We start from the raw sequence: 13,513 nt of genomic DNA, 5'->3' as shown, positions 1-13,513 counted from the left end.
GGAAAGAGTAATAATTAAAGTCTATTAAAAGTGATACAGTGAAAAGACAATGAATTCGGTGTTTATTACTGAATAAACAATTTATATTAACTCCAAATCTCAGTGATTCTCAAATGGGGAAAAGAGAAAACAGGTAGTTTAAAAGGCATATTCAATAAAATTTTATAAATATGTACATATAGGAAACAAAAAATGTTATTAATGTCATAGAAAACAAGCTTGATAACATCTTTTTAACTGATGGTCATACACAGATAATTTCAGGATATTCTTATTAACTAAGAATACTGTCAGATAAGGAGGATTTTTTCACCAGTGAATTAAAATAATAACAAAAATAAGATAATGGTGATGATGATGATAGTAACTAGCATTTATTGAGCTTTAACTACATATGTCGTCTTTACTACATGCCAGGCACAGTAGTAAGCAACTACACTCACAATTACCCAAGTACCAATTTTACAGGTGAGAAACAGGCAGAGAGTTTAAATTTGCCCAGTCATATTGCTAGGGACTAACCCCAAGGACCTAACCACCTCACAGGCTGCATCAATGCACATGCGCATGACAGTGGAGGATCGAGGAGAAGAGATCACATCATATTTACCCAAAAGGAGTATGGGACTTTAGAACCTAAATCATATTCCCAGGACCTGCCTTCTCTACAGTTTATGACTTAAGAGACAATAAAAATTGGTACCTATCCACATTTGATCCTTTTCACTCTCACCTAATTTATTAGTCATATTGATTATATTGCAACATGTATCAGCTATTAATATTCCAAAAACAGTATTCGCTTATAAGATTAGATTAAAATGGAATTGACTTTATTTTTCTTCCTGTTTTAGATGAGACTGAGAAAAAGAAACCTGAAAAAAAAAGGATTTTAAAAATTGGGAGCTCAGCCATAGAGCAAAATAAAGACATGGGGGCAGTGCCAACACCATTCCCATCCTTGCCCATATCATTTTAACAATAGTAAATCTGTGGTGAGGCACAGGAGGTGGCTCATAGCTCCTGCTCTCAGCCAACTTCCAGTTCAACTGAATAGCTGAGATGTGAAAATTACATGTCAAAGTTTCTTATGGTTTCTCCAGGGTATCTAACAATATAAGTAGGGGGTAGTAGTCAACTTAAATTCAGTTCAGGTTCAGCTCAAAAATTAATACCTTGAAATTAAAGAAGTGTTTTATTCTTATCTTCGTGCCTACAGATATATATAAACTAAAATACCAATTTGACAAAAAGCCTTTTTTGAAAATGAAAGCTTTTAAAATATTAAAAACAAGCCCTACAACACTCAATTATGACTTCAGGCTGTCCAAAAAGACTGTGTAGGCTGGCCCTGCCTGTGGATTGCTGAGGTGAAAATTTTGCAAAGGGAAAACCATCACTTACATAGTCCGTCCTAATCAATTAGGAAGACATCTAAAGATCAGCACGTTTAGGTATTACAGACAACATTAACGCTACACAATCAGAGAGCAACTTTCTCTGAGGGATATGACATTATTTAATAAACACGCAAGTGAGGAATAACATCATTATTACAGACTGAGGAAGAAATAGGTAACATATTGAATAGCTAAAAGCTTTTTTCAACATTCCTTAAAGATTTCCTAAGTGGGTTTTGTCATACTGGCAAAACTATGGTGTTACTATAGTGACTACAATTCAAATGTAAACCTAACCGTGAAAAGATGCTTACCTAAATTTAAGATTCATCATTTTCCCCCTGGGGAGCGCATTCATAAGATCTCCAGATCCAAAACCATTCTTCAGCAAACCCATAAACAGCTTCTACCACACAAGCAGCCCCTATCCCAATCCTCCCCAAAATCATCTCTACATCTTTCTGGTATTATACTCTTAATATTTATTTAAAAACTCTAAATTCCAAACTCCAAACAAACACATTTTATTACTGATGGTATTATGAACTATTAAAAAAGTATTAGATTAAGTTTTAAAAATCAATATTATAATCATTTGGTGCACAATCCCACACATTTAACACTCAATTTAACTCATTTGCTATCTCACACACAACCAACACAATATGCAAGAAACAACTGCTGGGAATTGTTTCAGATGCTCTAAAGTAAAGTATGTTAATTTCCAAAGCAAAGTGACTTGTGCTGTGAATTTTAACGCACTTGAAAGCCTGTACTTTCTCTCATTCTGGAACACAAATTTTGCATGTCTGAAGAGCTGTGATTCATCTTAAGAAAACCCATCTTGTGTTAAATGGAATGGAAACTGGACTAAGTGGTCAAATGACAAGTACATTCATATTCAAGCTGTATTATAAATGCATGTACAGTAATTTACGTCTCTCAGCTACCACAAAAGGCTCTTGATAAGCAGGTAATTTGCTAAATGGACTCCTTTATCCAAGTATTCGAAGGGCGTTACAAGAAAAATCTGCAGAGGCATTAATGTGACGTAAAGGTCAAGCATTGTGACATACCTTTCAAATAATCCCGCCTAACTTGCGTTATGATGAGGAGGCTGTTGGCAGCATCGTTCAGTGTGAAGCCCTTGATGTGGGTCTCAGCGCTAAAAGAAGCAGACATTTAGAAAGGAATTACTGACATGCTTCTGATACGATAATAAATGGTTGAGCACCAAGGTGAAATTATAAAAACTACTGTTCGTATGTTAAAAATATTGCTGCAAAATATCGACCTGGAGACAGCTTTTGTGTTATCCTGTCAATGGTTATAGAAGGATAATTTTTTTTTGCATTCTGACAGATGACAAAGTTGGAAATGAGCAACAAAAGAAACAAAGTACAAGATTTTTTTTAAACAATCGGTTCAGATTCTTGAATGCTGACATATTAGATGACTAAAATAACTGCATGCCCTGCATTGTTCTGCTGTATCCTAAGCTGGATTCCTTTTCCTCTTTTTTCTACATTCACCATAATTATAAAATGTAAAACTATTCTTTCGGCAACAAAAATGAACACTTATTTTCAGCACTGTATATTTTAAACATAAACTAAAGCATATTACTAACTAACCTCATATCACTTGGTTGATTAATTTTTAAATTGCTGTCATCATACAGTTTTTAAAGGTGAACGTACTGTAGAACTAAAACCATTGTTACATTAAAATTTAAAATTTCACACAACAATCTTGTCCTGGACTTAAAAATTTAACCCCCCCCACCCCCCCGCAACTTTTTAAAACCCAAGAGCAAAAAATTGCTTTACTTATGACTAAAACCTACAGGATTTAAAAAACAAACAAACCCTAGTCAGGGATGATTTCTGTTTGCTACACTGTTTGTACATCCCCTGTGATGAAATTTCAGTGTCCCCAGGGCTCACCGCCCGATTAGGAAATCTCCACAGGTCAAAAAGAGCAAAAGCAATTGCTGCCATTGCCTTATCAAGCTCAGTGACGATCTGGCTGCCAACCTCAGCCTGCCGACGCGGGCAGGCTTCGAGAACAGCAGGGTCACTGCTAAATTGTGCTCGTCAATCCCAAGAAAATCCTCCAAAGACACAGTGATGTGCCCATCCTCTGTCACTTCCAGCCACTGGGGTTCACCCCTGCAGCCCCCCTCACCCCCAGACGCAGGATTTTCTTATCCCCCAACCGATCCTCTTAATCCCTCCAAAGCACCCACTGCTCAGTTTAACGCTTTTCCTTTGTACCATCTGCCAAAGCTCTTAAGTCAACAACTCCTGCAGGAGACTATAAACTGCCTAAAATAAAGGATTTACTTTCTCAATCGTTAGCATGATTAAATAAACAGTAGACGCTATTAAAATTAAGCTCACTTCTTATGCCAACATTATTACATGTATTATACTATACTTACTTGAAAATACTACCTAAAATTTATTAAAATCATGAGGTAACAAAAGTTCTCTTTTAAAGGACATCAAGTGTGAATTATAAACCTTTCGAAAACCTCAAAACACAGAACGCTTTCTTTCCCACCTTGTGAAGCTACCTATTTAATACAAATATTAAAGTGAGATAAATAGGAAGACAAAAACTCTGTGCAGTTCCAGTATATACCAAACACTTTATTTTACATATGTAGAAGCAATCAATCACATCAAGTATATTCCAAACTGGCAAAAAAAAAAACAAAAACTGTCCTAACCAGTTTGGCTCAGTGGATAGAGTGTTGGCCTGCGGACTCAAGGGTCCCAGGTTCGATTCTGGTCAAGGGCATGTACCTTGGTAGAGGGCACATCCCCAGTGGGGAGTGTGCAGGAGGCAGCTGATCGATGTTTCTCTCTCATCGATGTTTCTAACTCTCTATCCCTCTCCCTTCCTCTCTGTAAAAAAATCAATAAAATATATTTTTTATTTAAAAAGGAAAAAAAAACTACAAAAAGTTACTGGCAGAGATCTTTGAATTGGACTCATTCATACAATACAATTAAAGAAGTTTACTTCTGTTCCATAGTTTTGATCTTTCCTTTTGAAAAACCATCTAGTCCAGGACTAACAAATCAAACTTCCTGTGATGATAGGATTTTTTATCCATGTTGTCCAACAGGGCAGCCACATGTGGCTAAATGTGATAGAGGAATGGAAATAATTATATTTAATTTTAATTAATTTAAATTTAAACAAGCACATATGGCTACAGTGGCTATTGGGTTGAACAACACAGAATTCTAGACGTTTTCATTTTTAGAACTGCCAAAGGAAGTAACTACAAAGGATAAAAGGCATAGATCTTTTAACTTGCAATCAACTGCAACAATTGATATATTACCCAAAGATGACAGTATTGTAGGGAGCGCTTCATCTTAAGAGATTTCAGAGTAACAACAACGTCTATGGATTATACTTATATAACACACACAGCACATTAGTTGGTGATTATAATTTATCTCAGTTTGGATAACAACTAGCCAACCCAGTAAAAACCATCAGTGAATTATTTAACACTATTTCTAGATAGAATGAAATAAGAAGCTGGTAGGAACAAGAGAAAACAAGGTGCTATTCTTGAAAGATAAAGTAGTGCAACTGCTAAGAATTTCCTAAGAAAACAGTTTAATGTTATCAGATATTTCATTTTTATTAATTTTTTATTTACTGATTTGAGAGACAGACAGACATTGACTTGTTCCATTCATTTATGCATTCATTGGTTGATTCTTGTATGTCCCCTGACCCGGAATGAACCTACAACCTTGGCGTATCAGGATGACGCTCTAACCACCAGAGTAATCCATCCAAGGCCATCAGACATTTTAACAATAATTTATATCCCTTACTGTTCTCTGAATAAGCAGTTCCATTCCCTTGAAATAGTTCACTATACCTAAAGTTTTATGTTGAAAGATAAAGAAAAGTTATAATTCTAACTAAAAGTGAAAAAAATTTGTTTCCTTTCAAAGTTTTAAAGGCAGCTATTGCTGATACTTTTAGGTTCTATTACTAGTTGGGAAGATTAAATGATCTTGTGAATAAAACTGAAAAAAATCTCATTAGAGGTCAACTGAATCTGCAACACATTAGTGGCAGCAAAAGTATAGCAACAACAAAGACTGCACTTTCTATTACTTCATAGGGAAGACTGAACAAGTGGCATTGTGTAGGTCATTACAGCAACAGACTACTATTTCACTGCTATTAACTGAGAGTAACAGCACCAGAAAAAGAGCAAGGGATACTGCTTCTTGCTATGTGGCTCACTTGGTTACACCATATTATAATAAAGATGCCTATAAAACAAAGCAACAATTCTTTTTACCCCAATCATAGATACAGAGCTAGAAGGGCCTTATGTTGTCAATAAACCAGGAAATGAATCCAGAGAAGTTAGGTGACAATCCTTTAGTAATATAGTTAATTAGTTAGAGAACTGGAACTACGACTTCCACTTCTGAATTTCCAGTCCAGAGTTATTTTCAATGTAGACCTAACCCACAACACAATTCTTCATAGTTATATAAAACATTTTACTGGTCCAAGGGAAAGGATGTGCATCCAATCCTCAGATCAGGTGCCTCTGGGCATTCTAAGGCTTTGTATCTAGGATTCTCTTAGGCCCTCACAGCTACACAAGGAAGGTAGCTGTGTAATAATGGAATACTGCATAATACAAAGATAATAGTGACCACAAGAGTATAGAAAGTCTTTTTTTTTTACAGAGAGGGAGGGAGAGGGATAGAGAGTTAGAAACATCGATGAGAGAGAAACATCGATCAGCTGCCTCCTGCACACTCCCCACTGGGGATGTGCCCACAACCAAGGTACTTGCCCTTGACCAGAATCAAACCTGGGACCCTTGAGTCCGCAGGCCGACGCTCCATCCACTGAGCCAAACCAGTCAGGGCTATTTCAGTTTTTAAAATTTTGGTTCTGTCCCACTATATACACTCTATGACCCACTAACTGGTTAAAACTCGTTTGAAAAACTACTTATGAAAATGGTCTTCAGCGAAGGCATGCACACTGTGTGAATGCTCGGGTGAGGCAACAAAATGTTTAAACCTTTCTATTTAAAACTTATCCTTTATCCTTTTATGTTTTATGATATACTTACATGTGAGACATTAGTACAATTCACTATTAACGGTATGTGATCAAAATGTTTAAGACGTGAGTCTTGAATCACTGGGTGTTCAGTAAAGTGCAGACCCCTGATCAGCTGAATCAGAGCCTCTGCCTAGAGGGAATCTTTTTATGCTACCAGAATCTGAGGTTCGCTGTTCTAGAACAAGTCTGGTTAAAATAAAAAATTATAATCTGTGCTTTTGGAAAGTATTTTAGAGGGCTTTTAAACAACCTCAGGATTAAAAGTTTTTAAGTTTTCCTTCTTTGCTTCTATCCATCCACTTTTTCATGCCCAACTCTCAATACAAATGCTCCTTTATTTTTCCCACTTCCCCTTCCTCCCAAATAACTGTTGCTTCAGAATGCCACTGATTATAATGGGTAGTGTCGGGAGAGACTGTAGATAATAATTTCCTGAGAAAAGTAATTTTAGGAAAAAACCTACACCCTCTTGATGACTTCAATGGTTACAGATGACAGGGTGTTGTTCATTGTCAAATTTTCTAACTGCGGATACAGTGAGTATTCTTAAAATACGTAATTTACTTAGCAACTGAGTATTTTTATCTAGGGAACTAGCCAGAGAGGCAAAACCACTACCACCACTAATACCAACACCACCAAACACACTAAAAACAAATAAAAATCATACAAAAAACACAACCGGGGGAGGGGGGGGGTGTATTTAAGATGCATTGAGCACCTATATTTTCTCTACTTCGCTAATCTCTTTCAATATCTAGCAGAATTCTTTAATGTGAATATTATTATGCACTCATCATAGGAGAAAAACTGAGGCTCAGATTGGGAGGTAGTTTTTCAAAGGTCATAGAGCTTTCAAGTAAGATTCAAATCCTTCATTACGCCAGGCTGCTCCTACCACAAAGCGTGCGTGCGTGGATCAAGCTGCTGAACAAGAAACAGAACATGATACAAATTACTTTTCTGTCTATGGCAGCTGTGGGCAAACTATGGCCCGCGGGCCAGATCCGGCCCATTTGAAATGAATAAAACTAAAAAAAAAAAAAAAAAAAAAAAGACCGTGCCCTTTTATGTAATGATGTTTACTTTGAATTTATATTAGTTCACACAAACACTCCATCCATGCTTTTGTTCCGGCCCTCCTGTCCAGTTTAAGAACTCATTGTGGCCCTCGAGTCAAAAAGTTTGCCCACCCCTGGTCTATGGGTACCATAAATGAGTTACGAGGTTACACAATGTAAATAAAAGGTGTTGCACTATGTAGGGCCAGAAAAGGTTGCATACTTTATAGGTTTAAAAAACCCATAAAATTAGAAAACCACTTCATATGACTTTTGTGAGTAGTTGAGAAACCGCTACAATACATCATTAGAAAAATCCTTAATAACAGATGATATTTTTTAAAGTAAGAGGTATAATAAATGGACTAATACTTACAAATTTTTCACTTGCATTGCTTGTGTAAAGCTATCCTTTATCAACAGTAATTTTATAAGATTGTTGTAAGTTTCACTGTCAAACACAACATCTTGCTTTTGTGCTTTCAGGAAAATATTATATGCATCTATGAAGAAAGTAAAACAAGAAAAATGAGAGGACATTATTCTGAAGTGCCAAAGAGGAGGGGGGAGAAAAACGAAAACATAGCCCTAAACCCACATATTTGTTTCTTTTAAATTTTAGCAACTATACAGAGACATATACACTGCTCATGCAAGCAGATGCTATCTCTCTTCTAATCTTTAAAATACAAAGTGAGTTTGGAAAACTACTACCTAATCCAAATGGATGATACCTGAAAGGGCCTCCCTTTTAAAGTTATTTTTCACATTCGCTTTCAAAAGTCAATGAATTATTTTCATGCCATAAAATTAGAAACAGCTCTTCTGAATTTGTCAAAAGATACCAGTTTGAAGTAAACTGCAAAATGTGTCTTAAAGTCCACATAAAGCAGAGGTATAATTTAGATTGAGGGGAGCAAGAGATTCATTTTAAAGCAATCTTTAATCTATAAGTGGGTGGTTACAATGGTTAACACTTCCACACAATAGCATTAAAGTGAATATAGCCTATAATTCTAAAATTAGGAGATCAAATTATTTGGCTGCGACAGGACTTATACAAAAACATACAATTTTCAAATATACAGATATCTAACAAGTAAACTAAGCAACATTTGTTTGACTGATTAACAGTTTTATTTCACTTGTTCACAATAACTGTCAGTGAATGAAAAGATGTTACCAAAAGAGAAGTATCTACACTTTTCAGTCACTTACTTTTCTGAAATAAAATTGCCTGGCTATAAACATCCAACTGAAACTACAATCCACTCTCTGGTGTGTATAAACAAATCACAATAAAGATTGGCATAACTGAACTGTTAGATACAACCTTCTATGGATATACTAGAACATACAGCTAGGAATGAACTTGATATTAATGCTCACAAGAACATTCTGAGCGATTTCAGTGTTTCCTAAACAAGCAGAAACCAGGCTTGTATTTATAATTAGGGGATTTTGCATTAGCCCCTCTATTATACTGAAATGACATATCAAAAACTTAGTTATCCTTTCAAGTTAAATTCACAGAAAACAAGAGAGCAAAGGTATGACATTAATATTTGTATATTAACTAAAAAAGAATGGACTATCACTCAATACACAATGCATATATTTTCCTTTTAAGGGAGCTAAGAAGTTAAGATATAATACAAATAGTGTCGACTCTCCAACAAGCATATATAACAGTTCACTAGTTTGCTGAATGAAAATAATATGTATGATTTGAATATTTAAGATCAATAAAATAATCTAGAAAATCTTACTAGTTGTTTTCTAGAAATTGTAGTCTTCACACAAATTACTATGGCTGCTTATTATTTTTCAGTAGTTTAAAGAAAAAAAGCATCATTGTAATACACCAAACTCATTGACCAGTTTGTTTCTGGCATGAGAGTCACACTATCCTTTTAAGTATACCGAACTATCAGAAATTTGATGAAGTGCTAATGCAAGCATTCACTTCTCAAGGCATTAATATTTTGCTAAGCATTCAAATCCAAGATATACAAAAAAGTGACTAAAAGCTCTGAAAAAATTAACAGGATGAAACCAAATAGGTAAGTGTAAACTGTATATTAAAACTAGAATAGGGATGTAGCTCTACATTTATAATAAACACTGCATTTATTTAGTTAATTGTTTAAATTATTTTACTTAAATAAAACAGAAACTTTTAAAAGACAATACATAAAGGAGTTTTGGAATCTTTAACCAAAAACTATCCACTAAACTTACATTTATCTCAGTTAAGTCAAAACTCCACTAGACTATTTAAGAAGTATTGATAATAATTAATTTTACAATTAGGTTGAAGAGCTGCATGGTGAAAGACTCAAGGGTGAATAGACTGAATGTGCAGCTATGAAAACTGACTCAGAAAGAATAAAGTTTCTCTGTATGACTGACAGAGCATAGAAGCTTAGCTTATTCGAATTTCATACATTTTATGTTAGTGTCACAAAATTTCTAGTTAAGTCAAGAAATTAAGAGGTTCTATAAATTTCTAAATTAATTTCTTTCTACTGATCAGTACTGAAAACTGTCAATATTAAAATTGAAAAAAAACTGCTACATATTAGTTAAATTATCATAAACCTTACTTGAAAATCCACACAAAAACTGAAGGACTTAAAGATAATGAATGGTACCATTTTATGGAGACAAATTAACAAAACTGAAGAAAACATAGTAATATTTGATTTTGGGAGAGTACAACAAAGTCTAAGTGAAAATAGCTGGCATGAAGTGGCAAGCTTACATCAGAGGGCTCAAGATGGTCATAAAACTTTTAAAGTATTCACGGTAAAAGTAGGCATGCCTTCAGGGAAGTAAATAAAGAAACAGGGCTCATGGCCTGTCTCCAGCCATAACATACAGTAGGCCCTCCTTATTCAAAGTTTCTCAGTCAACTGCTGCCTAAATATATTAAATGGAGAATTGCACACTGCTCTGTGTAGTGTGATGAAATAGTGCACCGTCCTGCTCAGGACGTGAATCATCCCTTCGTCCAGTGTATCCACACTGTATATGCTACCCACCCATTAGTCACTTAGTTGCCATGTCTGTTATCAGATCGACTGTCTTATTTTGCAGTGCTTGTTTGTGTTCAAGTATCTCTTATTTTATTTAATAATGTGACATTCACTTAACTTTTATTATAATATGTTGTTATAACTGTTCTTTATTATTAGTTATTGTTGTTAATCTCTTACTTGCCTAATTTATAAATTAAACTTTATCATAGGTAAGGGTGATAGGAAAAAACATAGTATATAAAGGGTTCAGTACTACTGTGGTTTCAGGCATCCACTGGAAGTCTTGGGACATATTCCCCACACATGAAGGGAGACTACTGTATTGCCTAATTACTTCAACACACAATATGATTAGGGTAGTTAATACCCTAACGCTTTTTTGCTTTTAAATAACAGCAAAAAAGCCCTGGCTGGTTTGGCTCAGTGGATAGTGTCAGCCTGCGGACTGAAGGGCACATGCCCGGGTTGTGGGCTCGATCCCCAGTGGGGTGCATGCAGGAGGCCGCCAATGATTGTCATCATTGATGTTTCTATCTCTCTCTCCCTCCCTTCCTCTCTGAAATCAATAAAAATATATTTAAAATAATAAAAATAAATAAAAGCAAAAAATATAGTAAAATTTATATACAAAATTTTTTTCATAATGCTATTTTCAAAGTGTAATTTTGAAAAAATGTATACCTATTTTAATACGAAAAACTTCAAATGTACAGAAAAATCTAAAGAATAATGAACCCCAGATATCCATCACCTACCTACAGTAATAATTAACGTTTTGCCAGATTTGCTCTTGTTTTTTATAGCTTAAGTATTTTAAAATAAATTACAAAAATCTAGATTTTTTTCATCTGTCAATACTTTATTATATATTCCCAATTTTAGGACATATTCCTAGAAATCATAATTATCACTATAATACCTAATAAAAATGAGAGCAATTCCTTAATATTACCTACCACTCAGTCAGTATTTAAATTTTCCCAATTGCCCCAAAATGTCTTTATTAATTTAAAAAATAAGAATTAATATATACAATTACAGTTCCATCTCTATCCTATAAACACTCTAATTTGTTGGGCTTAGATCCATGTTGCTATTAGAAAGAACACCCTAGCGTACATGCTTACCTTTGCTTTTCTTCCTTTGGCAGGCACTCAACAGATCTTTCTGTAAATTAACTTCTTCAAGTGATGGTGCTGGAGTATTCTGGGAATCTTTTTCATCCTCATACCACAACTTAAAAACAAAATTATTCAGTTACACAAAAAGTGGCAAATACGGTGATCTTTTCAGTATAAAACTGGACTAATCTATGACCTAAAGTTATATTGACAGGAAAATCCGTTATGCTTACAGTTAAAAACAAATTACCTCAGGTACATCAAATGGAACTTCCTGATTATTGCTTCTAAGGATTTCTGCTAATAATCTTAATGTCTTCGCACGAGGAATAATATTTTCTTCTTGCATTTTATTCCAGGCAGCATCAGCTCTTTGCCAGTCACTGTTTATTTCTATGAAATTTGATGAAATAGAAATGAACGAACATATTAAGTAGAATTCATGAAAATATTTAGGACTTTTTCTTATTTGATGTTGAAGGATGCATTATTTCAAATAATTCCTGCCTCCAGGGAAAGGAACAGGGTGACTGTGGACCAAAGAAAAAAATCGTTTTTCTGTATACCTTTTGAATTTTAAACCATAGACAATCCTTACCTATTAAAAACTAAACAACAACCAAAAAAAAACCCCTGAACTTTATTAAACACCTTAAAAATCATGTTAATAAAAAGTTTGTCTTTTTAAAGTAACTGAGAAACTGTCCACTGTTGAAATCAAAATCAGAGACAGGTACTTCAGTCTTTGGAAAGAGAATGAGTACATGTATAAGATACAGTACACAGCTGAGCATCTCAAATAATTCAAAGTCTGCAACTGTATGATTTTCCTCAAAAGTGACTAATCAACAAACTTTTTTCACTTAGTTGTGTAGGGAGAATTTTGTCTCTTAGATTGACTTGAAAAATTTCTCTGACAGTGTGTGATCATTTTTTTATAAAACTTCACTTCGTTTTATTTTTTCAACCATCTTTTATCCCCTCTATGCCCTCTACCCCCTCCACCCATTCCTCTCCACCCCTGAAACCACCATACTGTTGTCCCTGTTCATAACTTCTTTTTCTATTTTGCTCAGTCCCTCCATACCTCCTCCTGAGCTATCTGCCTGCTCTCTGAGTCTGACTCTATTTGCTTGGTAGTTCAGTTTGTTCATTAAATTCCACACAAGTGAAATCATATTGTACTTGTCTTTCTCTGACTGGCTTATTTCACTTAGCATAATGTTCTCCGGCTCCATCCATGCTGTTGCAAAGGGTGAAATTTTCTTCTCTTTTACAGCAGAGTAGTATTCCATTGTGTAAATGTACCACAGTTTTTTTTCATCCACTCATTTTCTGATGGACACTGGGCTGTTTCTAGATCATGGTTATTGTAAATAACACTGCAATGAACATAGGAGAGCATATAGTCTTTCAAATTAGTGTTTCGGGTTCCTTTGGATAAATCTCCAGAAGAGGAATCATTGGATTATGAAGCAGTTCCAGTTTTTATTTCTTAAGGTAACTCCATACTGCTTTCCACAGTGGCTACACCTCTGTATTCCCATCAACAATGTGAGGGCTCCCCTTTCTCCACATCCTTGCCAACACTGTTGTTTGATTTATTGATGATAGCCATTCTGACAGGTGTGAGGTGCTATCTCATTGTGGTTTTAACTTGCATTTCTCTGATAATTAGTGACACTGAGCATTCTCTCATATTCTATTGGCCATCTATATGTCTTCTTTGGAGAAGTGTCTATTCAAATGCTTTTCCC

General features: G+C 34.9%; 1 protein-coding gene across 1 annotated transcript in view; it reads right to left on the bottom strand.

Moving 5' to 3' along the window:
* The window catches only part of LRPPRC (leucine rich pentatricopeptide repeat containing), a 79,874-nt gene that overhangs the window by 13,661 nt on the left and 52,700 nt on the right, over positions 1-13,513 (bottom strand). Inside the window, exons 28-31 of the mRNA XM_006778688.2 lie at positions 12,007-12,149; positions 11,763-11,871; positions 7,971-8,097; positions 2,477-2,565 (exon numbers count right to left, since the gene is read on the bottom strand). Coding sequence (XP_006778751.1) covers positions 2,477-2,565; positions 7,971-8,097; positions 11,763-11,871; positions 12,007-12,149 — 468 coding nt within the window. The remainder of the gene's footprint in view (positions 1-2,476; positions 2,566-7,970; positions 8,098-11,762; positions 11,872-12,006; positions 12,150-13,513) is intronic.

The sequence above is a fragment of the Myotis davidii genome, unplaced genomic scaffold (genome assembly GCF_000327345.1).
Source record: "Myotis davidii unplaced genomic scaffold, ASM32734v1 scaffold6, whole genome shotgun sequence".
Taxonomy (NCBI): Eukaryota; Metazoa; Chordata; class Mammalia; order Chiroptera; family Vespertilionidae; genus Myotis; species Myotis davidii.
Note: the sequence above shows the minus strand (reverse complement) of the source record. Positions and strands in the feature narration are given on the sequence as shown.